This window comes from Lepidochelys kempii, chromosome 6 (genome assembly GCF_965140265.1).
Source record: "Lepidochelys kempii isolate rLepKem1 chromosome 6, rLepKem1.hap2, whole genome shotgun sequence".
NCBI classification, from domain to species: domain Eukaryota; kingdom Metazoa; phylum Chordata; order Testudines; family Cheloniidae; genus Lepidochelys; species Lepidochelys kempii.
In genome coordinates, this window is record NC_133261.1 from 87,225,005 (window position 1) to 87,251,773 (window position 26,769).

The 26,769-nt window shown below is 40.0% G+C and overlaps 3 protein-coding genes across 9 annotated transcripts in view; 2 read left to right on the top strand and 1 right to left on the bottom strand.

Annotated features, from left to right (window-relative positions):
* Window positions 1-3,390, top strand: part of LOC140913158 (signal recognition particle subunit SRP54) — a 69,395-nt gene extending 66,005 nt beyond the window's left edge. The window contains exon 17 of one of the 2 annotated variants that reach the window (XM_073349026.1): window positions 481-3,074. In XM_073349026.1, coding sequence (XP_073205127.1) covers window positions 481-693 — 213 coding nt within the window. In that variant the 3' untranslated portion in view covers window positions 694-3,074. Of the gene's footprint in view, window positions 1-480 lie in introns of both variants that reach the window. The other variant, XM_073349025.1, reaches the window with a different exon arrangement.
* A 7-nt stretch (window positions 3,391-3,397) lies between these two features.
* Window positions 3,398-26,427, bottom strand: PPP2R3C (protein phosphatase 2 regulatory subunit B''gamma). 5 transcript variants are annotated; one of them, XM_073349027.1, is made up of 13 exons: window positions 26,130-26,427; window positions 23,746-23,876; window positions 21,918-22,022; window positions 20,917-21,029; window positions 19,529-19,626; window positions 17,334-17,404; window positions 16,177-16,309; window positions 14,901-14,956; window positions 14,748-14,823; window positions 13,920-14,056; window positions 12,373-12,510; window positions 4,882-4,941; window positions 3,398-4,086 (listed from the first exon to the last, which is right to left on the bottom strand). In XM_073349027.1, the coding sequence occupies exons 1-13, from the start codon at window positions 26,176-26,178 to the stop codon at window positions 3,898-3,900; spliced, it is 1,356 nt and encodes a 451-aa protein (XP_073205128.1). In that variant the 5' UTR covers window positions 26,179-26,427; the 3' UTR covers window positions 3,398-3,897. The 5 variants fall into 5 exon arrangements, with proteins under 5 accessions (XP_073205128.1, XP_073205129.1, XP_073205131.1 ...); XM_073349028.1 differs by having other exon boundaries at window positions 23,746-23,873; window positions 26,130-26,420; XM_073349030.1 differs by lacking the exon at window positions 26,130-26,427 and adding an exon at window positions 25,882-26,116 and having other exon boundaries at window positions 23,746-23,873.
* PRORP (protein only RNase P catalytic subunit) overlaps window positions 26,408-26,769 on the top strand; it is a 103,965-nt gene continuing 103,603 nt past the window's right edge. For both annotated transcript variants that reach the window (XM_073349017.1, XM_073349016.1), the window contains exon 1: window positions 26,408-26,737. The gene's annotated coding sequence lies outside the window, so the exon portion shown is untranslated. The remainder of the gene's footprint in view (window positions 26,738-26,769) is intronic.

Consider the following 26,769-nt stretch of genomic DNA (forward strand, 5'->3'; position numbering starts at 1 on the left):
TTCCTGAAATTGAGGGTTGACATTTGAAAGCACATGCTGGGGGAAGGTATTTTATAACCAAGTAATGACTTCTGTTTGAACATCTTTTTAAAATGGGGAAAATGCAAACCGTCTTTGAAAGGTAATAGCCAGAAATATTACACATTATTGCTGTTGACAAGTAATTGGCTTATTAAGTCAAAGTTTATCTGTATCTCGTTTGTATGTGTAGAGAAAGTTCAACCCTTCAACTTCATTTCTGAGAGGCGTGTGAAGTGATTCTGGAAAAAGTATTTCTGAATGATTACTGGAATGGACCAGTGACTTGTAACTGATATTTGCTTTGATTATTATGGCTGAACTATCAATGAAAGCAAACGTTTTTGTGAGTGCAAAGATGTGCTTGGATGCTTGTAATTGAAATTGATGTGTTCTTGCAAAAGGAGTTGTGAGGAATACAGGTTGCAGAAAGTATTGTATTTTGTGGACATTTTTTCTTAGGAGGAAGAGGAGGAGGAAGAAAACAAAATGTCAGAAGAGGCGGAGAGACGATATCAAGAGCAGCAGAGCAAGCCACAAGATGAGACTACTGTCCAGACAGACCAACCTGAGGCAACAGCATGTAATGCATTTGTGAATCTCAATTTTGAAACTGAGGGAGACTGCCAATCTGTTGCAGAAAGTAAACAAGACTTAACTACTGTCCCTACTTAAAATATAAGGTTCTGTATAATGCCAAAATTTTTAAATTGGCAGCAAAAGTATGGGAAAAATCTTGCTATACTTTTCCAGTGGAATGTAACTCACTTAAAACTCTGGCCAGGAGAGAGCTAAATAATGTCTGTTCAGTCCACAGCTATCCTGCCAAACTGACATTTCTGTTAAAATAAAAGTTTTGGACAACAAAAAAAATCAGTTGAGTATAAATTAAATATGCTAGACCTCTCATCTTTTTCTGCACAGTGTAGGTAAAAATGTCTCTAATCTTTTCCCTGAACATCTGGTGCCTGTCTGACACTTGTGGATTGAAGAAAGTGCTATTTTATACTTTTAAAAAACCTATTTTGTATTTATAAAATCCTTATTGAGAATTAGCTCTCTCTGAATAGATTGTCTGACTAATTAGTGGCTTCACAAGGCATCTCAGTTCACAATAATGTCCTTATTTATTGTCACCATTTTACGTATTTATTTTTTTAGACACTAGCTTTAACCTAAAGGTGTCTGAGTGCCTGTTGAAATAATTTCCTCTTTTTAAAAGGAGGTTATAAGCACTATTAGAACTTGCTCAGCTAAAACTACATCAATTGTGGAGGTTAGCAGTGCTCAGACAACGAATTCTGTTGTCTAGGAAAGAACAGTATGAGCAGCAGTTGTGTGAAGCACATTCTCACTCCATTTATGAGAGACACTTCTCCTAGCCAGTTAAATACATAGTTTCAGTAGGTTCTAATAAGGTCCTAGGAAGTAAATTGAAATCAGATTCCTGGGCTTGAATTAAAGACATAGGGTACCAATCTATAGCTAAAAGTGTGCTATTTGACTGTTTGGTCTACTCTAGAGCACTTATATGATGCTGTAGAGTCTCCATATTGTTACTTGAATGGAATATTTGTGTATATCATGCAAAAATAACTTGCAAAAGAGAAATAGTTTATTTCCCAGCACTCATACCTGAGCTCTCTAGGTAGGGAAGGAAGGAACTAGTATTCCCCAAGCTCTTGCAGTGCAGAATGTTGGTAGGTAAATAAAATAGTATATAGTTTCTGCTCCACCAGCATACATCATGTAGTAATTTCAAATGAAAACCTTACTATCTTTAGGTGAGACTTCTAAAATTTAAGAAAACATTAGAAATCCCGAGTGAGATTCTCGTGGGCTGCAGCCCACAAGGGGAAAAGTTACCACCTTAAGGGCTTCCTGATTCTGGATACTTTTAGGGGACCGCCGGACCTGTGACAATCCTCTGGGGCTGTGGCCCTACCACAAATGCCTCTAGCACTCTGAGCTTGCCTGCTGAGCCCCCTACCCTGGGACTTGTTTCAGATCCATTGCAGAACTACACAGGGTAGTTTTGTACTGTGCTTGTGCTGAGGGAATTCTTGCTCTGCCAGGTATGGGTCTTTTCTGGTCTCTTCATAGTGCTTCAGCAGCGGTCATAATCAACTGTCCTTTTTTGCTTTGATGCTCTGTCCTTTGCCTCTTTCAGCTTTTGATGAACGTAAATCAGCAACATCCTTAGCATTGAACATCTGCAAGAGGTAGCTTGAGTCAATTGTGAGTGAAACAAAGAACACATTGGTAATAGATGAACTACTTAGAGCCTACATCATTTAAAATTGGTATTTGTTCAGGGCAAAAGCCTACAGTAACTTATGAATAAAATCTTTATTAATGGAGAGAAGGATGTTTAGCTTTTTCTGCCAGAAATGTATCAACTCTGACTGCACTATTGTCTATTTTCTTGTACTTTCTGTTGCAGTGAGCAAGGAATGCTTACTGTCATCGTGTTTAAAGTTCTTTGTATAAAATGTATTACTCACTGTGCCTTAATACTTAATCCTTTCTTCAGTTTATGCACAATGTATGAAAGTGGTTACTTTAACATTTGCTGTAAATGCATATTACTGGTTATTTTATATTTAATATAATTTTGAACTTTACCTTGGCTCTGTTTTTCTTTGATAGTGTAGACCCAGCCCCTTTGTAGTTGTGTGCATGGATCTGGGGTGCTTAAGTTACTCCATGCTTTCAGGAGAGAACAATAAGATGCATGTCCTCTTAAGGGCATCTATTTAGACACTGAAACTCCAAGGGTGTCTCACTTCCCCCCAAGCCACAAAATGCACCTCGAGCTGAACTCTGCACCTATGTGTAATTGGGATGTTATACATTTCATCATCTGACTTGGGAGGCTTAGTACTACTTAGAGATAAATATGTATCAATCCAAGGGCAGCATTAAGTCATTTTAGCTTAAATCACCACATTTTGGAAGGAGTTATGTCTATAGCAATAGGGCAACGATAGTGAAAGTGTCTCTGTACTCAACTCAGCCTTCTGAGGTAATATACAGGAGTGAAAGTAAAGCCTTGTGTTGTATAAAAACTGTTCCAGTTTGACTCGTGGTATGATTTAATTAAACCAGTGAAAACCGTGCTGTACATACTTGCACTTAGCTTAAATAAATTTCTTAATAGAGTTAAGCTAAGCAACAATAGACCACTCTTTAAATTGCTGTAAACCCCTCTGTAGATACACTAATATTGTTTTGAAACATTCAAGTTAAACCAGTGCAACTTTCTCATATTGACAAGACACCATTCACTTATGCCATTCAGTACTGTGTATGTCTACCACAGATGCTAGTGTGTGTGTTAACTGCTTATTCTCCCTCCTACTAAAATAAAAATTCAAACTTTTATTTATACAAAACCTTCATTTATAGTTGAATAATAGGGGGGGAGGAAACTCCATATTGCATACATAACATACTTAAGATTTTTTTTTCTTAACACTTAGTTGCTAGTGAACACTACATGTGACAGGTTTAAAAACTGACAGCAGTTAGACCAATCCCAAGATTCCTACTGGCTTCAGCAGTAGCAGAGACAGGCCAGCACTGAGCATTTTTGGAAATCCCATCCTTGATATTCTACAGGTTTAATAAAACAAAATGTTGAAAGAGAAATGTTACTTGCTACTGTAGGTTGAAGAAAGATTCCAAACAGTCTCTTCAGCTTACTAAGATCAAACCCCTGCCTCTTAAATAGCATGGTAGCTATTTTGGCTTCACCATTTGTCAATTTGATAATCCCTATACAAAGTTTTAATACCACTCATCTGGATAATGAATAGGCCTGCAGCTTCAGAGTTTGTGCACATTTAGGCACATCTCCATGAATACAGTGTATTCCTGTTATGTATCATCAATATCTGTAGTATTGTCATTATCACTTGCTACAAGAACCTCTCTGTTCTCATAGGTCCAGAAGCCATTCAGATCAATTAAAATGCTAGTAACAGTGTCTCCTTGGCTACTGTTGATTAAGTCTTGAAGGGAGATCTTGTATGGATCCTTAGGCTTCACCATATCAAAGATTTCATCCTAAGAAAGGAAAACCATAGAATTAAAAGGCACATTTATAAGCAAAATAGTGATTACTTTATCTACAGCACGTACGGAATGATCATTTGGGCAGTCTATGCCCCCCACTCATGAAGATTTGATCTAAAATAAGATTGCATCTTAAGTACAGAGTTGGTAGCTGAGTACACTGCCCTTCTAGTAAAGGTCTTACTCAGCCAGAGAGGCAGTATGGTGGGCTCAGAAAGGTAGCCTGAAGCCCTGCCTCTTTAAAAAACTACAACAAAATGCAAAGAAATCAGTTAAATCCCTACCTAATGTTATGGAATTTTCTCTTCATTAAACATGAGTCACTTGCAGTATTTCAAGACTTCTGAAACTAAATAGGGAACTGCTAGCTAATATTATGTTAGAATGGTATCAATAAGATGTAGTATGCTTTTAGTTACTGACAGTTCTCGAGGTAGAGCTATTTGATTTCTTTATCGGCAAGATAAACTTCCAATTATTGTCAAGCATCTAAAACCAAAGGCGAGGCTCCATTTGTGCTTATTGTAGGTACTTGCATCAGAAAAATCTAAGAGAAGTTGAGTACTAAAAACTTTGCTTTCAGCATAATTACAGTTTAGAATGAAGGGGAATTTCCAAAGTCACATTACTAACGAGCTAACTTTGCCATGCTATAAAAAAATGATGATTTAACACCCCACAAATACCCAGTGGCTACAATACTGTGCAAGTAAAATTTCAAATCTGTTTAACTCAAAAATTCCAGTTATGCACACACTTTACTTTCTATATTTAGGGAAAGCTAACCTTGACATCTTGAAAAGAAACTGGTTCTTGTCCATGGATTTTCATTTGTTCCTGAATAGCCTATAGGAAAAGAAAAGCTCAGTTTCAGAGCAGTAGAAACCTAAGAAACAAAACTGATAATTTAGTGTTCTACAGCTGCTCACTATTAGATTTAAAAAAAATATTTTTAATTGTCTAAAAGAGACCAGGTGGGTCAGATCTTTTATTGGACCAACTTCTAGTGGTCAGAGACAAGCTTTCAAGCCACACAGAGCTCTTCTTCAGGTCAAAAGCTTGTCTGTCTCTCCAACAGAAGTTGGTCCGATAAAAGATATTACTTCACCCACCTTTACTCTCTAATATCCGGGGACCAACACAGCTACACTACATATTTAAAGAAAGAGATGTGAACCGGAGTGGCTGCAACCCATCCTTCCTTCCATGACTAGAGTGAGCAATCCAAATGATTAAAGCAACTGGAATTCTATCATCCACAAAGGCAGGATTAGATTAAGGTCGATCACTATGGGTATGTCTACACTGCGATTGGAAGCATGCACAGCAGAAGAAATGCAACCGGATAAATAGACATATGCTAGCTCTGTCTGAGCTAGTCTGGTAAAAATAGTATTGTGGCCATTGCAGCACAGGTGGCAGCATAGGCTAGCCACTCAACAAGTACCAGCCACCTAATGCTGGGTTGGTAGCCTGTGCCGCAACATCCACACTGCTATTTTTAGCATGCTAGTTCAAGCAGAGCTAGTGCAAGTCTGTTCACCCAGACAGGGAGACATGCTCCCTGATCCAGTGTAAACATACCCTATATGCCTGGGCCCTCAGCGTCTGGAGTGACATGATGAGCTCAGTCTTAACTTTCATTTAAAAAAAAAAAAGTTTCTAACCCTCACAGATGCAACAAAAACATTGAAAATGTGACCCAAGTGTAATTGAGGCCTGCCTAGTCTGCAGATAGCCTAAAAGTGTGAAGTTCCCCATTCATCTTAGCTACGAAAGCACCTATCACGCAAATGAGGGACATGGCTGAGGCAGGATCACAGGGGCCCCAATCCTGAAGGCCCCAGATTGCCTTAATTTGGTCCTGCACAAAGGCCACACTGCTAGTGACCTGGTAAGAGCACACGTAGGACATGTCCACATTTGAAATGCTAGAGCTGCACCTCTGCAGCTGGGCTGTTGTAGTGCTTCAGTATGGACACTATCTATGCTGACAGCAAGGGTTCTCCCTTTGGCATAGGTGATCCATCTTCCCAAGACGAAGTAGCTAAATCGACAGAAGAATTCTTCCATTGACTTAGCATTGTCTACACTGGGGCTCAGGTTTGCTTAACTATACCACTCAGGGGTGTGGATTTTTCCTGAGCAACATAGTCATGCTGACTTAACTCTTAGTGTAGAACAGGCCTTAATATTTTTCTCTGTAGCCCACTTTGATAAACGTAAGACAATAGATTTACTGCTGTGGATAAGAAAGACCAATTCAAAGTTTGATACTGACAATTGAAGGGCATTACTGACATTATTGCAAAAGCAGGGAGTGACCTGTATGGAGAAAGGGTGCAGATGACCACACAACCTAATAAAAATTTATTGTATTTATGTAGGATTTCTGAATACTAGATGTACTCCAATTGCCTGCCACCCTTCATTACAGAGGTGACTGCATTATAGTGGTACTGTACAAAGATTATATAGTTTGTAAAGTGTTTTGGGACAAAGGGTGTTACATAAACTATTATGCTGATTTAAATGTTTAGCTTCCACAGCAAAAAATACAACCGGTTCTGTATTAACTGAATGAAACCTTGCAGATTAAAGAAATGAATAATCTGAACAAAAAGCAATTTTGCAGTGTAAAATGTATTTGAACTTAACATCACGTGGAACTACACCCTAGCACAGCTAATTTGAAGCAAAACACAGGTTTTTATTCTCTAGATTTTTTATTAGACAAAATTTGAGATAGCACTATACCTATTAAATTTAGAAACTCAGTGAATAAAGACAGTAATTCCTTGCCATAGGGGAGATTTCAACTGAGGCACAGAACATGTTTCATTCACTACATAATTTTGTCCAAACATTAGAGTGGATCTATGTAAATTATACAGTAGGGGGAAAAAAATAATCAGAAGATGAAGGACCGATCAACGTCTGTGACAGAGTTCTGTATCTATTTTCTATAGCAAGCTACTTTGAAAGATGGAACCTGGATTCTGGTTGGTTAAAATAATGCACAGCAGTAGCTAAACTAAACCACAAGATGGGAAGGGAAAGTCAGAATCTTTGTACAACGCACTAACAAATTTAGTAAGTTAACTAAATGAAGCCATACAACATGGTGATATCCTACCCAACAGTTAGCAACAGAAAACACATGGCACCAATAGGTTGAGGGAGTTCAACTTAAGGGCCTCATCAGATGTCCCCTGAAGTCAAGGAGAGTCTTTCCACTGATTTCAATAGGCATTGGATCAGACAGTGAGGACAGAGAACATGGTGCACGGACTAGCAAAGAATGCCAATTCATGCAGATTTACCTTGTGAAATTGGAAATCATGCTTTATGCAATTTAAGAACTACTATAAGTGGTTTTCTGTCAAAACTGTCACCAAATTCTTTTATTACAATTCTATGGCACCACCAGCAACAAGCCAATACTGAAGTGAACCTGTTTCACGCTCTGTACAGAATACAGCTCAGGCTGGATTCTGTACCAGCACCGCACTTACTGAAAAAGCTTTGAAACTGTTCCAGTGTTTATTTGGAAGACTTCTGTTGAAAGATCATGCTTTTCCAGAATGATATAACTGAAGTCACCATCAGTAAAGGCTTTTTGTTTAATAGACAGGAGGTTTATTATTGAACAACAGCAAAGGGCATAAGACTATAAATAAGACTTTATGAGCCATATCTGAATGCTTAATGAACTGAATGAATATGTACTTGTTCTTGATTTGGTTAGTGCAGGCTTGAGTACAGTGAAATGCAATTGATTTTAGAATCTTGGTACAAAATACCATGTGCAGATAAAGTTAGAATCACAAATATTTTTAGTTATCTGACACAACTGTTGCTGAAGAAGGATCTTATGCCTGAGAACAGGATCAGGCAAATAATTCCCTTTGACATCAATCAAAGCTAGGACTGACCCCCAAGCTATCAACACCAAAAATAATTGATAACTTTTCTTACTTACAGTCTATTTTCTGCAAATATAGGCACTGCATAAGTTTTCAAGGAGATTCAACCATGTGGAAAGATTGAAGGGAGAGTTGCAAGCCAAAGGGAGATAAAGTTACAGAAAAGTAAATTTGGAATTAGAGTAATTTTAATGACTTTTTTTTAATGGAAGCTTAATTATGGGAACCTTCCTCACAGCTAAATATTGAGAAAAATATTTATGATTCACAGAGCCTAAGAAAGTGCAATGAGTTATTAGTGTGCAATCTTGAAATGCTAGTTAATAAATGAAATGCTTGAAAATGCAAGTTAATAAACACAGGTCTGTCAGTTGGCATCACAGAGACTTTGTGGGATAATAAACATGACTGGAATATTGGTACAGAAGAGTACAGCTTGCTCAGGAAGGACAGGCAGGGGAATAAAGGGAGGAGGTGTTGCCTTATATATTAAAAATGTATATGCTTGGACTGAGGTTGAGATGGAAATAGGAGACAGACTTGTTGAAAGTCTCTGGATAAGGATAAAAGGGGTAAAAAACAAGGGTGATGTCATGGTAGGGGTCTACTACAGACCACCTAACTAAGAAGAAGAGGTGGAGGAGGGTTTTTTAAAACAACTAACAAAATCATCCAAAGCACATGACTTGATGGTGATGGGTAAGGCTCCGTGTTTGTCATGGAGGTCACGGAAATCATGGATTCCATGATTTCTGCAGCAGCCCTGTGTAGCTGGCCCAGGAGCCACCTGAGCAGCTCAGGCAGCCCCCAGGTCAGTCACACTAGCTGCTCCTGGGGAAGTCTTGGGGCCCCCTGCCTCCCAGCAGCAGGAGTTTGGGGGGGGGAGGGGTTCCTTCCTTGCTCCATATGCTGCCTCTGCTGACAGCTGGGCACCGCCCCCGCAATGCTTCCCGAGGCTGCGCCCCCCTCCCCAGCACCTGCGGCACCTCCCAAGTCCTCCCCCTCAGTTTTAGTTAGGGGTATTTTTAGTAAAAGTCATGGACAGGTCACGGGCCGTGAATTTTTATTTACTGCCCGTGACCTGTCCATGACTTTTACCAAAAATACCCGTGACTAAAACGTATCCTTAGTGATGGGGGACTTCAACTACCAGGCATCTGTTGGGAAAATAATACAGCAGGGCAAAGACTATCCAACAAGTTCTTGGAATATATTGGAGACAATTTTTTATTTCAGAAGGTGGAGAAAGCTACTAAGGGAGAGGCTGTTCTAGATTTGATTTTGACAAATAGGGAAGAACTGGTAGAGAATTTAAAAGTGAAAGGTAGCCTAAGTGAAAGTGATCATGAAATGGTAGAGTTCATTATTCTAAGTAGGAGGGAAAACAGCGACTTTATAGGTAAGTTCCCCTGGGAAGCAAGTTTAAGGGGAAAAACAGTTCAAGAGAGTTGGCAGTTTTTCAAAGCCACATTATTAAGGGCACAAGAGCAAACTATCCCACTGCGTAGGAAAGATAGGAAGTATGGCAAGAGACCACGATGGCTTAACTAGGACATATTCAATGATCTAACTCAAAGAAGAGTCCTACATAAAGTGGAAACGAGGTCAAATTACGAAGGATGAATATAAACAAATAACACAGGTATGTAGGGACAAAATTAGAAAGACCAAGGCACAAAATGAAATTAAACTCGCTAGAGACATAAAGGGTAACAAGAAAACATTCTTGAAATACATTAGAAGCAAGAGGAAGACCAAGGACAAGGTAGGCCCATTACTCAATGAGGGGGGAAAAACAATAACAGAAAATGTGGAAAAGGCGGAAGTGCTAAATGACTTTTTTGTTTTGGTTTAATCACAAAGGTTAGCAGCGATTGGATGACTAACATAGTTAATGACAGTGAAAACGAGGTAGGATCAGAGGCTAATATAGGGAAAGAACAAGTTAAAAATTACTTAGACAAGTTAGATGTCTTCAAGTCACCAGGGCCTGATGAAATACATCCTAGAATACTCAAGCAACTGACTGAGGAGATATCTGAGCCATTAGTGATTATCTTTGAAAAGTCATGGAAGACTGGAGAAGGGCAAATATATTGCCAATCTATAAAAAGGAGAATAAGGACAACCTGGGGAATTACAGACCAGTCAGCTTAACTCCAGTACCCTGAAAGATAATGGAGCAAATCGTTAAGCAATCAATTTGCAAATACCCAGAAGATAATAAAGTGTTAAGTAAGAGTCAGCATGGATTTGTCAAGAACAAATTGTGTCAAACCAACCTAATCTTAGGGTTGGAAGAGACCTCAGGAGGTCATCTAGTCCAACCCCCTGCTCAAAGCAGGACCAATACTAACTAAATCATCCCAGCCAGGGCTTTGTCAAGCCAAGCCTTAAAAACCTCTAAGGATGGAGATTCCACCACCTCCCTAGGTAACCCATTCCAGTGCTTCACCACCCTCCTAGTGAAATAGTGTTTCCTAATATCCAACCTAGACCTCCCACACTGCAACTGGAGACCACTGCTCCTTGTTCTGTCATCTGCCACCACTCAGAACAGCTGAGTTCCATCCTCTTTGGAACCCCACTTCAGGTAGTTGAAGGCTGCTATCAAATCCCCCCTCACTCTTCTCTTCTGCAGACTACACAAGCCCAGTTCCCTCAGCCTCTCCTTGTAAGTCATGAGCCCCAGCCTCCTAATCATTTTCGTGCCCTCCTAATAGCTTTCTTTGACAGGGTAACAAGCCTCGTGGACAGGAAGCAGTAGATGTGGTATATCTTGACTTTAGGAAGGCTTTTGATACTGTCTCGCATGACCTTCTCATAAACAAACTAGGAAGATACAACCTAGATGTAGCTACTATAAGGTGGGTGCATAACTGGTTGGAAAATTGTTCCCAGAGAGTAGTGATCAGTGGTTCACAGTCAAGCTGGAAGGAAATAATGAGCGGGGTCCCACAGGGATCGGTTCTGGCTCTGGTTCTGTTCAATATCTTCAATGATTTTGATAATGGCATAGAGAGTACACTCATAAAGTTTGAGGATGATAACAAGCTGGGAGGGGTTGCAAGTGCTTTGGAGGATAGAATTAAAATTCCAAATGATCTGGACAAACTGGAGAAATGGTCCGAAGTAAACAGGATGAAATTCAATAAGGACAAATGCAGAGTACTCCACTTAGGAAGGAACAATCAGTTGCACACATACAAAATGGGAAATGACTGCCTAGGAAGGAGTACTACAGAAAGGGATGTGGGGGGTCATAGTGGATCACAAGCTAAATATGAGTCAACAGCGTAACGCTGTTGCAAAAAAAGCAAACATTGTCCTGGGATGTATTAACAGGAGTATGAGACATGAGAAGTAATTCTTCTGCTCTACTCCGCGCTGATTAGGCCTCAACTGGAGTACTGTGTCCAGTTCTGGGCGCCACATTTCAGGAAAGATGTGGACAAATTGGAGCAAATCCAGATAAGAGTAACAAAAATGATTAAAGGTCTAGAAAACATGACCAAGGAGGGAAGATTGAAAAAATTGGGTTTGTTTAGTCTGGAGAAGAGAAGATTGAGGGGGGACATGATAACAGTTTTCAAGTACATAAAAGGTTGTTACAAGGAAGAGGGAGAAAAATTATTCTCCTTAACCTCTGAGGATAGGATAAGAAGCAATGGGCTTAAATTGCAGAAAGGGAAGTTTAGGTTGGATATTAGAAAAACTTCCTAATTGTCAGGGTGGTTAAGCACTAGAATAAATTGCCTAGGGAGGTTGTGGAATCTCCATAATTGGAGATTTTTAAAATCAAGTTAGAGAAACACCTGTCAGGGATGGTCTAGATAATACTTAGTCCTGCCATGAGTGCAGAGGACTGGACTAGATGACCTCTCGAGGTCCTTTCCAATCCTATGATTCTGTGATCTGCACATTAAATATAAAATCCCTTAAGTGACTGCAGAGAACTACCATTGCATTTTCTATTACTTATAATGAATTTTGAATCCTCTGAGGCACTGAAACTCTGTTTATTAAGAAATTAAGACCATCCCATACAGTTGTCTTTATTTTTTTACCTTGTAAGTACGTCTTCATTATACAGCAATTTCAACTATTGGAAAACCAAAATTATTTTCTATTGATTTATATTAAATAAAAGCAGTTTAGTTTCTAATGTAGGAAAGATGTTGAAAATGCCTTTTGAATTCTTTCCAAGTTTTAGAATGTGGGGTTTTAACATTTTAAATCTTTTTTCAAGTTGACAAAAACCTCACAGTGGGCATAGGTAATTTAAAGTGACCCCCTGCAGATTTGGAAATAGAAGCACAGAGACTATAACAACACACATATAGAGACTTACCCTAAAGAAATAATTCAGGGAAAAAACATTCAGGTATCCTTTGTTCTCTATATCAAGCAGTTTGAAAATATATTGTAGAGCTGCAGGTTCCTTTCTGTTTTCTAATGCAAGCACAAAGTCCAGGTAGGTCTTATAGTCCTAAAAGCAAATACAATCATGATTATTACAGTCATCTTTTTAAATTGATTTTGCAAGCAGGAACATTGTAATTGGTGGCTATTTCACTGCAGGGTAGCAGTTAGGTTTTTTTGGAAGACGACAACATGAAACAGAAAATAGTTGCTGCCACTGAAGTGAATGGAGGAGTTTGTTTCTATGATTTACTGAGGCAGCATACCCATACTTTTTCACTGACATTTTATTTGTAAACTAAGGAGTCTGTCCAGAAATCCAAATGAAACAGACTATATACATTTAAACAATACTTGCTTATTACATCCTTAGATTGCCAAGCATAGTCCAGTTGGCTGAGATGGGAACCATATGACAAGATAGTTTCCACAAATTTCCTCCACTTCTAGTTAATAGTTTATAGCACTAAAATATTGATAGACTTGCCATTGGCTGAGAGTGGGCCACATGACCAATGGACCTAAAACACAGGACTCTCAGAACAGGGTAACTAATGCTGCAGGACTTATAGGACCAAACAGACCCTAGGTTGAGACATTAAATATAGTAGAATTTGGATCATACTTTCTTTTTTTTCTGTTAGTGCCACTGCTTTGGTTTCTTGATCACAATGCAACAATTAACTATAGCTACCTACATACGTTACATATACACTGTATTTCTATGTATTCATCACAACCCTATCCACATTAGCTTAAAATTGGAGCCCCAGAACACAGACCGCTAGGGTGAACTCACAATTAACTATATTTGCATTTTATAAACCATCTCAACATAAACACAATGAACAGTGATACACTATAAATGAAGTGTTTCATGATAAAACAATATACACATACGTTTTCACTGATTGTCTTTGTCCATCCTAAGTCTTTAGTTTTAGTTTATAGGCTCCTCACTATTCACTCTCATAGCTGTAGGAGGCACACAGCAAAACCACCACAGTCTTCTGTCTCACATTAACTTCACAATGAGGTTTATTATTTAACTAGCTGCTGGATCAGCTCTCTAATGAACATTGTTCAGTTACTTGCCATTTGGATTTCATTCTTTGTTTAAAGAGAGAGAGCCAAAATCATTCGAGAAACATTCCTGCTTCTCCACATTTAGTTAACATTACTTCCTTCAGTTATTGGAGAGGAAAATTTATACTGGATTATCTTGGTTTGTTACAATGGTACCTCATCTCCTTTCACTAAAATATACTGGAATAACACATGCTTTTTGGTAATAATCAGATAATTATATTTTCTAAGCTTCTGCTCTGTTCTATTTGCAGAAGCAGGTACGAAATAAAATAGTCATATTACTTTAATTTGTTCTTTGATTTAAAGATAATGCATATGCTAATATATCTATCATAGTTTTAGAACAGAACTTGCACATCGGAGTGCAAGCTAGAGATACACGATTACCATTTCTCCATCATAAGTCAGACATTCCTGGAAGACACGATCTAAAAATATATTGGTCAGAGTCCCTGTTCCATAGCGGGATAGTTCCTCTTTGCTGAGCATACCATTGTGATCTTTGTCAAGATTTAAATACTGGCCTAGGAAAAAAAAATAGACTGAAAATACAATAAAATCTCCCTACATCATAGAAGAACTAAATTTTAATGTGACAACACACAGGAGTGCCAAGTTCATTTAATATATTTCACATTCTTTTGGATTAAATGTATAAGTAAAGTTATTAAATTACAATGTTCTAACTCCGTTAGAATATTTATAGTGCACCCTAAGCATATACAGAATGTAGAAAGACAAGGTCCCTGCCCCAAGACACTAACAGCATAAGTCAGATGAAGATGGTACATGGAATAGAACAAGCCTCAGAACAGAAATGGAGAGCAACACTGTAAGGAAGTTTAGTGGCAAAAGTGGTTTTAAAGAAGGAATGATAGGTGATTGGCACTCAAGGAGGTGGTTGTTTCTGGCGTAAAGAAGAGATGCACAGATAAGAGTGGGAAGGGACATAGGCAGCAGTTAGGACAGAAGGTAGGGAAGAGTCTAAGGAGCATGAAGAGAGATGTAAGGGATAATGAATTTGAGGACCAAAATCATGAACATGATGCAGAAGGTGAGAGGGATGTAGTGAAAAGTGGAGGAAGCAGGAGAGGAAGATTATCTAAGCAGTGGGGTTTTACACAGATATGGGGACACAGAGGAAAGGTAATACTGAGTCTCTGACTAAATTATGCAAACTAGTGAATACAAATGACTGTGCATGTAAGAACATACCGTAAACCCTCAATGCAGACGGAGCAGAAAACCAATTTGTTTCTTGACTTTCTTTAGAAAGTTCTTCATCCCTTAACTAAATGAAAAGGAAGCGTACAGTTAGAATTCAGGAAGTGCAAAGTGAAATAACAAAACATGTCAAGAGATTTTTACCTCCAATAAGTCATCCAGAAAGCTGCAAGCTAAAATATCTTGTATCTTTATCTTGCCTGCGGGAAAAGAAAAAAAAAATATGTAACACGGTCACCTAGTTACATATCAACCTGGCCTTACTCACTTGAGAGGTTCCATTTACTTTAGTGGTACTGAGTAAATAAGGTTACCAGGATTGGGTCCTAAAGATTACCAGGAAAAACAATGCAAACGTTTTATCAATTATGCTTCCTAACCCCTCAAAAAGAGAATCAATAAAAAAGCTTATCACACAGACACAAGTTAAACCGTTAAATTTAAGAATCAAACACAAGTCATTTTTAAAAAAATACAAATTAGCTGTTACAGTCACAGTGTAAAACAAAGCCTGACATTTGTAAACTGTGTCTCAGTTCAAAAAGGAATCATTATGGAATTACACAATTTTAAAGACAGGAAGTTAGGATCAAAATTATGAGTGTTTATTACAGAGTCACAAGTGAAACAACTAGTGTTTGTCCATTTGTGAAAGTTATACGCCAGGTCTATAACGAAAACTTTTAACAGGACAGTAACATTGGTTGGGTGTGATTTTTTTCTTTAATACAACATTTTTTATACTTGTAAAAGGCCTAATGTAGGCGTAGTTTTAGTGGCAAAACAGTGGTTTTGCCAAAACAGCTTATTTTATTCAGTGAACTGGTATATGCTATACCAGCAAAAGCACTCTTTTGATGGTGTAAGCTCTGTCTACACTAGGAGGGTTTGCTGGTATAGCTATACCACAAACCTTTTCTAGTGTAGACTAGGCCAGAGATACTCAAAAATCCAACCAAGGAGAGGTATATCAGGCTGACAGTAAGATCTCTGGTTTGTGTTTTATGAAAAGAATTACTTGACAGAATACCATCAGAGCTGAGGTATTTGTTGTGCTGCACTTCACTGTAGTAGGGATTAATATAAAGCTAATCCTAGTTCATTTACTTTTGCAGCAATATGGCCCAACATATTATTTTTAATTTCTAAGCAAGTAGTCTGGAGTACAACACTGAGGTGGTATTTCATTAGGACCCGTTCTGACTCTGATCCTGCAATCTGATCCGTGCAGACAGACCATTAAACTCATGCAGAACCCCGTAATCTTCAGTGGAGTTCAGTCCGCACAGATCAGATTGCAGGATTGGGGCCTATGAAAATATTTGTACAATGTTATGAAGATAGAAACAATTTCAGTATTCATATTTTAAAAGTAAAAACATTTCCACATATGTTTGAGAGTTTGAAAACATGAATTTACCTGTTCTGAGAGGGTCTAAAAAGAAGAAGAACTTTCTAACCGCAGTGCAGACATAGAACGAGTAAAATGATTTTTCTAAACCATCCAACTGTGGCAAAGTAGGGATAAGTTCCAAAATATAATTTTCTAAATCCTACAAAATTAAAAAAGGAAAGAAAATATGCTTTGAGATTATAAACATTGCCATTGTTCAATTTAAATTAATTGTTTAAATTATTCTTTTGATTTACAAGTTTTATTTGTTGAAAATATCCTGCAGCAATATCACTGTACTGCTTGAGTTATTTAATTACCTAAAACCTCTCCCTTTCTTCCCATTTTTAAACCTGAGTTTGACCAATGATGATCTCTTCCTCTACAAATTTCAGAAATTTACTGCACCTAGTAAATTAGATGGTATTTTCAATAATTAGAGACTAATTAAAACCTCTATTCAGATAGCTTACACCATTGCCAGTAAAAGTGACAGGAGAAGAGCATGTGACAGTACAGGAGCAGTTTTTTTGGTGTCAAAATTAAAAGACACCAGGAGCAACAGGAAGAATAGAGGGTGCTGAGACAGCGCTCCCTCATATGATGAAACACACATTTCTGTACACTTGAGGTTGTTTCTTCAAGATGAGCACCATGTAAAATGCATACCTGGCATTGTGACTGGCACTGGTCCATTAGTAAAATGGGGGGGAGGGGGAAATACATGTGAATATGTGGTAAACCAAATCTTTACCGAATGCCCGTGCACAATTATGGGGTCTGGATGTTCTTTTTGCTTAATATTCGATCACAGATTTGATTTGATTTTTTAAGACTGCTACATGTGTAAAGATAAAATAATCTGAAGAGCATCTTCAGCTTTTACATCATCTCTTTATCAATAAATATAATAGAATATCAATTATCTGAAATCTTAGTATTCAAACCTCCCTAATGAACTTCCAGTATGTCTCCCAAACTAGCGATTCTCTTGCCATTAAATCTCTATTACTCTGTATAAGCTCCTCTTTATCCAAACAATTTTGGTGTCACCCAAGATGTATGGACTATTGGGATCTTACTCTAATGTAGAAACATTAAAGTACAAGTCACCTTTATCCTCTCTGTTGATTTAAGCTACCCCAGATAAAGCACATTAAATTTACCAAGTGGGCAGTACTTACTGATTCTCTGAGGTAACCCTGTCCTGCCACATCATATAAACTGAGGCCTATTCTTGTCTGGTGAAGCCATACTGTAAAAAAGGATTTAGAATCAAGATATAGGATCCTTTTTTTGGGCAAAGAATAAATACTTAGTTAACACAGAGTTAAAGTTGACTGATAGTGCCTTGTACCCCTTCCAAACGTCAAATGCACCTATACTTAATCCTCTGAAAACTAGGAATTACAAGATATACACCAATTCTGCCCCACAACCTTTACCCTACCACCCAGCATTAACAAGAGTCACTGGGGATATACTGTAAGTATGTTTCAGCCAAGGTTGCCCCACATGCAAATATGAGGAATGAATAAGTAAATGTGCCATTTTATGTGGTGTGTTGTGTCCCATGGAATTGTATTCTCTAATTTATCGGCATGTACTTATTACTCCTGAGGGAATTCTGTGCCAAAAAATTAAAAATGTGTTTTTGAGTGATGGGTTTGATGAAAAATCTCAGCTCAGTTAACAAGGGCGTGTGCATCATCCTCCACACATTGAGGGAGGGGCGGACTGGGTAATAAATTCATACTGGTCAAGTTTTGACCAGGGCAGGATGGTACAGATCCAGGTCCTAGGCTGGGGAGCTGTGGGTATTTTGGCTGGAGCCTATCTATTGTTGGTTCATGCAGTGACTGGCAGCGTATCCATGAACGCAGCTGGGTGTGACCCCGTCAGCGGATGTTGGTGTGAGCACAAGCTTGGAGGGCTTTGCAGCTTGTCACAACATCACAGTGCGAGAGGGAACCCAGGTTGCTAGAATAGAAGGCTCAGGTGTACCCCACTTCCAGGTGGCACCCTGGAGGGGACAGTCACAGGGATATGGCTCAAAGTGGGCAGAGTTACGACTGCAGTATGCCTGAATGGTGTGTGCCTGAACTCTGTGTTTCCTGGTTTGCAAAGGTTTAAGTATACGTGCATTTGATGTTCTGAAAGGATACAAGGTTCTGCACGTCAACCTTAACTCTGTGTAAATGAAGTTTTTGGGCAGTGAATTTCTCTTGGTTTTTGAGGAAGTGGTGTTAGTAAGGAAGGTATGATTCAGGGGCACGAGGAGGCTTCCTGGGAACACCTCCCTACTATTCAGATACCACTTCTGCCCTCCTCCTGGCTCCTCCATGCTCTCAGTAGGGCTGGGAAGGTATGGGGAGAAAGGAAAGTTGTACCTGATGGGCTGTGAGGAGCACATCTACCAGCTGGAAGCAGTAAGGCAGAGTGGAGGGGAGTTCCAGATTCCACTCTGGGGGCTAATGTAAGGGGAAGGTGCTCTGCACAATCTTCTGCAACATAGGAGTGCAGAGGTGTGAAGGATTCATTCTTCTTAACAAGACACTTTCAGATTAATCAGAATATTCCCTGGAGAAGAATATAGCTTGACACAATAGCTTTGAGAGGTGTGAACTGATCTATTCACAAGAGGGTGCCACACAGACAACCTGCTTACACCGAAGTTGTAATGGAAGAACCCCAAACTAACAAAAAAAGCTTGTTGCGGAACTCAGGGCTGGTCTACACTAGAAGTGCTACTGATGCAGCTGCGCCACTGTAGCACATATAGTGAAGACGCTCTATGCCAACAGGAGACCTCTCATCACAAAGCCACCTCCACAAGAGGTGGTAGCTATATTGGCGAGAGAAGCTGACACATCTCTGTCCTCACTGGCGCTTAGGTCAGTGGCTTACTCACACCCCAGAACAACATAAGTTATACTGACATACGTGGTAATGTGTACAAGCCCTCGGTTGCTTAAAGAAAAGCATAAGGCATCTTAAATAGTTACGCATTCACTAGTTTTCCTTGTGTGGTGTCAAATCTGCAACAGTAACTTGGAACAGTCTTAGCAGGAAGGCAAGGTGTGAGTAAGCAGGAAGGCAAATGACTTTCAAAAGCTTTATTTCAAAGCCATAAGGAACCTGCTATTGATATTTCAGGAGTCTGAATCTTTTTTCCTATAAAACAATACTCAGGAAAAAAAGGTGGAACAGGAAAACAGGATTTGTAATCTAAGGGCCAGATATTGCTCCTGTTGAAGAGAACTGCAAGTGTCCTGTTAGACTTCAGCAGATGCAGGGCCATACACTAGGAATATAATACAACTTAAATACTCCTGAAAATAAAATGATCTTCAATATCACAGAAGAAATATCAACTCACCTTTTCTCATCACATAATTGAAGAACTGCATGATAGATATCCTTCCATAGGGATCATTGTGGAGTAATTTAGCAAAGACTTTTGCTGTAAAGAACTGCCTATGAAACACAAGAACGACAACACTAAGGCTTTGTCTACACTAAAGGCTTGAAATGTGACAGTTTCAATCTAGACACTACCTATGGAATGAATTCTTCCATCAACCTAGTGCCGTCTACACTAGGGGTTAGGTCATCTTAACTAGGTCGCTCAGGGGTGTGGATTTTGCACACCCCTGAGTGACATAGCTGGGTCGATCTAACTTTTTACTGTAGACCAGGCCTCAGACTGTGCAAACCTAACATAATGACACCAGTTGACTGGCTGATCCAGCTACAGTATATAAAACAACTAACATTCTTCTGAATATTATTTCATGACAGGATAGGATATGTTATTTTTCTGGAAGTGGATAAAAATAATAGAAGACACTGGGCCAGATCTTAATCTCAGTCATGCTATCCAGGTGCCTCAGAAAATCTGTAACATGAATGAATTGCACAAGCAAAGTAAGAGATTTTAAGAGAGATGCGCAGTGCCATACAATGGATATAAGAGATCAGAAAATGAACCAGAATTTTCAGAGGTGCGTGGTTTTCTACAACAAAAACAAAATATAAAATGTAATGTCCTGATACTGCAGTCGCTCCCTGTCCAATTTTCCTCATTGGTTTAAAGAGCAGTTTCCCACATTATAATATCAAACCCCTTGTTTCTATTTACAGAAAGTAAACTATGCACCACTTAACTAGGACAGCTCAGATTTAAGTTCAATAATGAACAGCATCAACTGCTGCTTAGTGGAGATGCCTTCTGATGATTTAATGGTCTTTTGTGTATTTCAATTCTAGTTAAATCTATTTATCCTTTTAGCAGCTTCCAAGTCCTTTTAACTAGGATGATGTATGAAGAAACTGTATGAACTGCCTGACTACTACTGCTCCTGACTATTTGTTTGCTCCTGCCAAACCAAGCAAACTAACTGGGCTGCTATGCTGGGTGTAAAAGAGAGGCTTCTGACACTGGAGAGGCACCATGTGAGCTCTGCAGTTTCCTGGACAGTAGCATTACTATTAGAATGGTATTTCTGTTTATAAGAACTTTCTCTTAATTAAAATGAAACAGGATCTACCAGGGGCATCTCAATCAAAAGGATCCTACCATGTCTGACATTAACTTTTTTGTAGGGGTGCAAATTGAAGAGTCCAGTGACAATTTTCTTATATAATACCATTTGCTCACCCTTAATTAAACTTCCTATAACTTTAAACAGTTACATAGCTTATAGCATTATGATCTTAAATAGCTGTTTCACTTTAGTAAGCATGAACTAGATGAAGGAGCCTTACTTGCACTTGGGTCCAGCTTTCTCACCAACTTTCAAGAAGCTCTCATAATTGATCATTGCTTCCTCCCCAACCATAGGTGGTGTCTGATGTTTGTCCAGCAGAAACCATAAATTCTTAAAGGGGATTTAGATTTGGTTAGGGAAATATCACATAACAAATGTTAACATGCTCAGACAGGTTACTCATATCTAGGGCTCTTTGTCTGTCAAGATCGCGGAAGTCACGGATTTTGTGACTTTCCACGACCTCCATGACTTCTGCAGGGGCCAGTGTGGCTGACCCCAAGGCCGCCAAAGCAGCTAGCTCCAGGGCCAGCTGCTCAGGTGGCCCTTGGGACAGCCACACCAGCCACTGCTGGAGAGGCCCCAGGGACAGCCACTGCTCCGGCGGACCCCGGCAGTGGTCCTGGGGCAGATGGAGCAGCCGCGATCTGCGGCCCCCAGCAGCTGGTGCCACTGGACCCTTACCCACCCACTCCTATAATAGACCCATAACCTCTGGCTGAGTTACTGAAATCCTCAAATCATGGTTTAAAGACTTAATGTTACAGAGAATCCACCACTTACACTAGTTTAAACCTGCAAGTGACTTGTGCCCCATGCTGCAGAGGAAGGCGAAAACCCACTAGGGTCTCTGCCAATCTGACTCAGGGGAAAATTCCTTCTCGACCCCAAATATGGTGATCAGTTAGACCCTGAGCACATGGGCAAGACCCAGCAGCCAGACAACTGGGAAAGAATTCTCTATAGTAACTCAGATCCCTCCCCATCTTCTGTCCCATCACCAGCCATTGGAGATATTTGTGGCTCGCAGTCGCAGACCAGTTACATGCGATTGTAGTCTCATCAGACCATCCCCTCCATAAATTTACCAAGCTCAGTCTTGAAGCCAGTTAGTTTTCTTGCCCCCTCTGCTGCCCTTGGAAGGCTGTTCCAGAACTTCACTCCAACTCAACTCCGATGGTTAGATTAAGAAATGATACATTCTTAGTGCCTTCTTACCTGCAGCTCTTCATTATCTAACAGCTCTCTACTTTTTCTCTGTAGAAAGACTGCTCTAGATTCTTCTCTTAATTTCTGCAGTAAGACTTCATCCTCAGCTGGTAGCTAAAAATATCACAATGTTATTATTTGTATTGCATTCCTTAAGCCCCAATCATGATCAGGGTCCTGTTTTGCTAGGTGTTCTACAAGCACATCAGAATACAAGTTTCTGTCTTACAAAGAGTTTACAGTCTAATCTGTAACAATATGCAATCTACCAAAAAATAGGACAGAAGGAAGGGGTATGTTTTTATCGTGTATTATATACATCCTAAATATTTCCATAGTGATATTATAAACTTTGTAATATGAACTGGAATTATGTTTGCTATGGAGCCAAAACCACTGCAAGATCTTAGTTTCTGATCTCATGAAAAACAAACAACTGCAAAATGTCTCAAGTCACTGTCTCCTATTACTTCTTGGTTTATAGCCCAACTTTGATTGATGCATAAAAATACCTTTTCATATCTTTTGCATGGTATAACTATTGCCAAACATCTGACACTGAACAATATCCTGGTCAATGTAACCTAAAATCCTTAATATAGTTCCTGTGAATTTACAAGCATTTTCAATGTGTAAATTTCATATTGCTGCTTCATTAAGTACTTTTGCAAACAGTACCCTCAGACGTATGCCATGGATGTTACTAGACCCTGAGGATGTATGGGATGTCAGTGCAATCTATATTTCAGTAAGAGCATCTTCAATCCCCAGCAATACTGTAATTAGGAAGATACTATTTTATATAATGGATACATATGTGAAAAAGTAGATCAAAATAGTTTGTACTGATTACTTAAAAGGTCTAGGACAGAGAATTCTATTTTTATTGTAAGGTTAATAATTCTTATTTCATTTTCTGGTAACTTTTTCCCCCCTGCTTTCAAGTTTATTACCTTTGGTAGGAAAAAAAGTATTAATTACTACTTTGCATTGAAGAGTCTGATTTTTTTTTTCAAATAATGAAGGGCTTCAAGAAAACTAACACAAATGCAAGGCTGACATGAGCATTCTATGCTATAATACGAAGGGCTACTGTCAAAAAAACACGGCTCTGGACTGACCACTGGTTTCTTTCTTACAGAGGTGAAGTGCTTGACCAACTCCTTCTGTTGGATAATATAAGCAACAACTCTACCCTTAGTCTACAAGACCAGTGACCCATCCTTTTGGCAAAATGAGTATCTTATTCATGGCTAATGAGACAGGAATGCAGAAAATAAAATAGAAAAGGTGGTTTCCAGATCACAGGGCTTGATATGACATTGTCATAGGGAGAGAGCGCTCAATCATTCATCCAAGAAAGGTTGGGAAGTGTAGAGAAAAAAAATCACACAATAGGCTGTTGTGACAAATGTATAACTATTGTCAAACTAATTGTGTGACACCTTCTGCAAATGCTCAGGAAACTAGATAGGACTTCACGATACTGGCATTCCAGGGTCATGAATTGCGTGTAAAGGTTGGAAAAGATGGGAAGTAGGCTTTCAAGTTTTGAAAAGAGAGAAAATACATATTTTATGTTGCTCAATGGCTAACGCAATTAACCAATTGTCTACAGCATTAGCAAACTATTTCATGGGTTAATAAGATCCTCCTCAGCAGCTGTATGAGATTCATTAAATCCACAACTAGAAGTGAAAAACACTCACAACACAGCTCTCACAAATTCTGACCCAATGTAGCTTTTACTACTAAAATACCAGTATTAAATAGGTAAAGATTTTCTGCTTTGAGTGGTATATTCTTAGGTTTAAGTAGCTCTCGATATACCACTTACCCTGTAATAAAACCGTGGTATATTCATGTAGGATGTATTAACGCTTTTTCTTCCTCCTTTCCATTCCATGTAGTATTTTGTAAACAACTCCATTTCTTCATCCTTTAGCTCTTGTTCACTTTTTTTAGCTGCTTAACACAGAACAGAATATCTTACATTTTACCCCCAGGTAGACTGATTTTAACTAAGTGTTCGGTTAAAGGAAATCCATTTTGCTTTTATATAATTGCATTTTTTAACCACCAGTGTCACTATAATCTGTATAATCCGCAGAGGGCATCAAGTAAAAAGCATAAATGCCTGGAAAACAGCAGGCATACATCATGTTTGTCTGCTCCCTAAAGGCTTGCAGAAGACCCTCTCCGCTAACACCATGTGGTCGGAAAGCTTTGAGTGGAGGAGGGCAGGGCTGTGGCTGGCAAAGACAGGGAGCAGCAAGTTCTCTGGTGCTAAGTGTTTAAATGTAATTCTGCTACAGCACTGAGTCACCTCTGAGTCTTAATATGCATTCACAAGGGAGGCCTTTGTGGCAACATGACTCCCTCAAGAGTAGCACTACTACTGGATGAAGCAAAGTAGGTGCAGGCTCCTACCATAGATGACCCAGAATCTGTGTGGCTGGCTTGGAGCCCAATTTCCCTGCATATGCACACGTTCCTTAGGGTTTCAGGATCCTGTTTGTTTCATCATAAAGTGAAAGTCAAGGTTCTTGTGGTTTTTTCCCCTCACAGGAATAGTGCATGTTCTACATCTGCATTTAGCATAACTTTCTGCACATATCTAACTAAAGACTAATGAAAGCTTAGCAGTTGCTAAAACATATTTATATTAATTTAATCTATAATTTTTGCATTTACTATTTGTAGAAATTATAGATTAACTATCATGAAAAACTTGGCTTCAACCCCCACTTGTCTTTTGGGCTAGGACTATTTCTCCCTCTCTCTTCATGTCATTAATTGAAGAGAAATTACTGCTGTACATTGCACATGTATTTCTTTTTAATTAAAGTTTGTGTAGAACTAAGGGGGCTCCACTCCATTCCCATGCAGTATTTAAGCAAAGTTCAAAGTGTCAGAAACTATCTCTGGACATGTCTAAGTAATTGCTAATAAAGTGGTAAAATCTGATCTTTGAAGAAAACTGTAAGAATACCAACCTCCTCACTAATGTGAATTGGAAATAAAAAGCACTACATTTTATTCAGTTACAACTAAATAAAAGTACAAATTACTACACATTTATTTGAATTTATTCTTAATACAAAAGGTATGCAAATATACTAATTAGGCACTAAGATACCACAGCAAGGGGCTGGGTATATGTGCCTGAATACATTAGATAGGCATATCTCCTTGTCTATCAAAGATACCAACCAAGCTGAGGTCCTTGATATAAACAAAGGTTTGTCACTATTGTTCTAAAGCTGATTCTGTGGCCGTAAAAGCCTGCAAGTTGTTCCTGGGATTCATGCAATAGTTCAAGCTACTTTCTACTTGGGGCCAAGTGTTTTTTTGAAAGTCATTTCTTTAGCTTGCATCAGTCAATGATATGGTATCGATTTCACTGTACACACTTTAACAGTATATTGTGGTGGGGAGAGAAAGAAAACATTACAAGCATACAGTGCAGACCCAAAAGCACTTGGACTTGGAATTTGCCTTCCCATCACCCTAGCACGCTCTGTCACTAACATGCAAGGTAAAACATCCTATGGGTTGCATCATTTTCAGCAGGAATGTTTTATGTGTCATAGACGAGAGGGCTTTTTTAAACGCACAGAGCTGAAATGTGGTATGTGTGAGACCTTAGCTCTAGCTCCAGGTGTGGGCCTCGCAGTCCTGGAGGCATCTAATAAACTGGTTAGTCTCTAAGGTGCCACTAGTACTCCTTTTCTTTTTGCAAATACAGACTAACACGGCTGTTACTCTGAAACCTGTCAAATGGGCACAGAGAGCTCCAGTGGGGCTACACTAGACCTTCAGATGTGGTAGGTAGCAAATGTTAGCTAATGCCACACCCTAGACGAGGCCTGTGTGACCTCACCCCGATCTGCAGGGATCGGGCTCCAGGGCCTGTTCAGGCTTTACCCCTACCCCCACTGAGGCAGCCTACCGGGGCGGGACTGGCACCTACTAGTCACGGTGGTTTGTCACAAGGACGCCCGTCTGCACAGGGCGCTGGGCTCACGGCACTGAGGGCCCGAACAGAGACAGTTTGGGAGCGGCTGGTTCCAGGGCAGGGCCAGGCTGTCAGCACAGCCCCTGAGCTCCGCGCTGGATCGAGCCTAAGTCAGAGCCAGAGACGCTGCCGCCCTCTCTCTGCGGGACCCCGCCGCCTCTGCGCCCCCCTTCCCGCTCGCTCTATGTTTCCCGCGCACTCACGGCCGGTGCAGGCGGCCAGCCGGCCCCGCAACGCCTGCTTCCACTCCATGCCCCACAACGCCCCGCCCCAACGGCCACACAGCCGGGTTACTGTTCCTCCGCCATCTAACCACCATGCTAGGTGCGGGTACGAAGCTGCTAAGGGCCCTGGCAATTACTTCCGACGCCTGCGACCTCTCCCACACACTTCCTACGTCCCCGGCCGACTAAAGCGACTGGCGCTGACACCCTGCCCGTAACCAATATGGCGGCCACGGCCAACTAAGGCCGCTTTACTGCGCTCTGCTCTCATTGGATCCCTGTGATCACATGCGACACACGAGCACGCAGTCTGGACAGCGCTGAGCCTCATACAGAGCCCTGATTGGCGGAGGGACCGTGGGCAGAGAGCAAGTCCAGAGGAAAAGCTCTTCCCTGTGTAGAGCGACTGGCCGGCGCGGCTCCGCCATTACGTGACCCGCCCCCTGCGGCGATGAGTGGCATCCTCCAGAGCCGCTCCGCGCTGCGATACTGACACCGGCGGCGCCTCGCCTGAGACTGGTCCGCATGGGGAAGGCAGAAAAGGCATGGCCCGCAATTGGACCACAGAGACTACGTCCCCCGCCCCGGTACGTGCTGCGCGCCCTGTACAGGCAGCCGG

Bases quoted from the DNA above. Each gene is read 5' to 3' on its own strand.
- PPP2R3C (XM_073349027.1), bottom strand. From the start codon at position 26,178: ATGGAGTGGAAGCAGGCGTTGCGGGGCCGGCTGGCCGCCTGCACCGGC. The intron at 23,877-26,129 runs GTGAGTGCGCGG...TTCTGTGTTAAG, and splicing joins GCTGGCCGCCTGCACCGGCC to CAGCTAAAAAAAGTGAACAA. The intron at 16,310-17,333 runs GTAAGTACTGCC...TTAATTTTGTAG, and splicing joins AGGGTTACCTCAGAGAATCA to GATTTAGAAAATTATATTTT.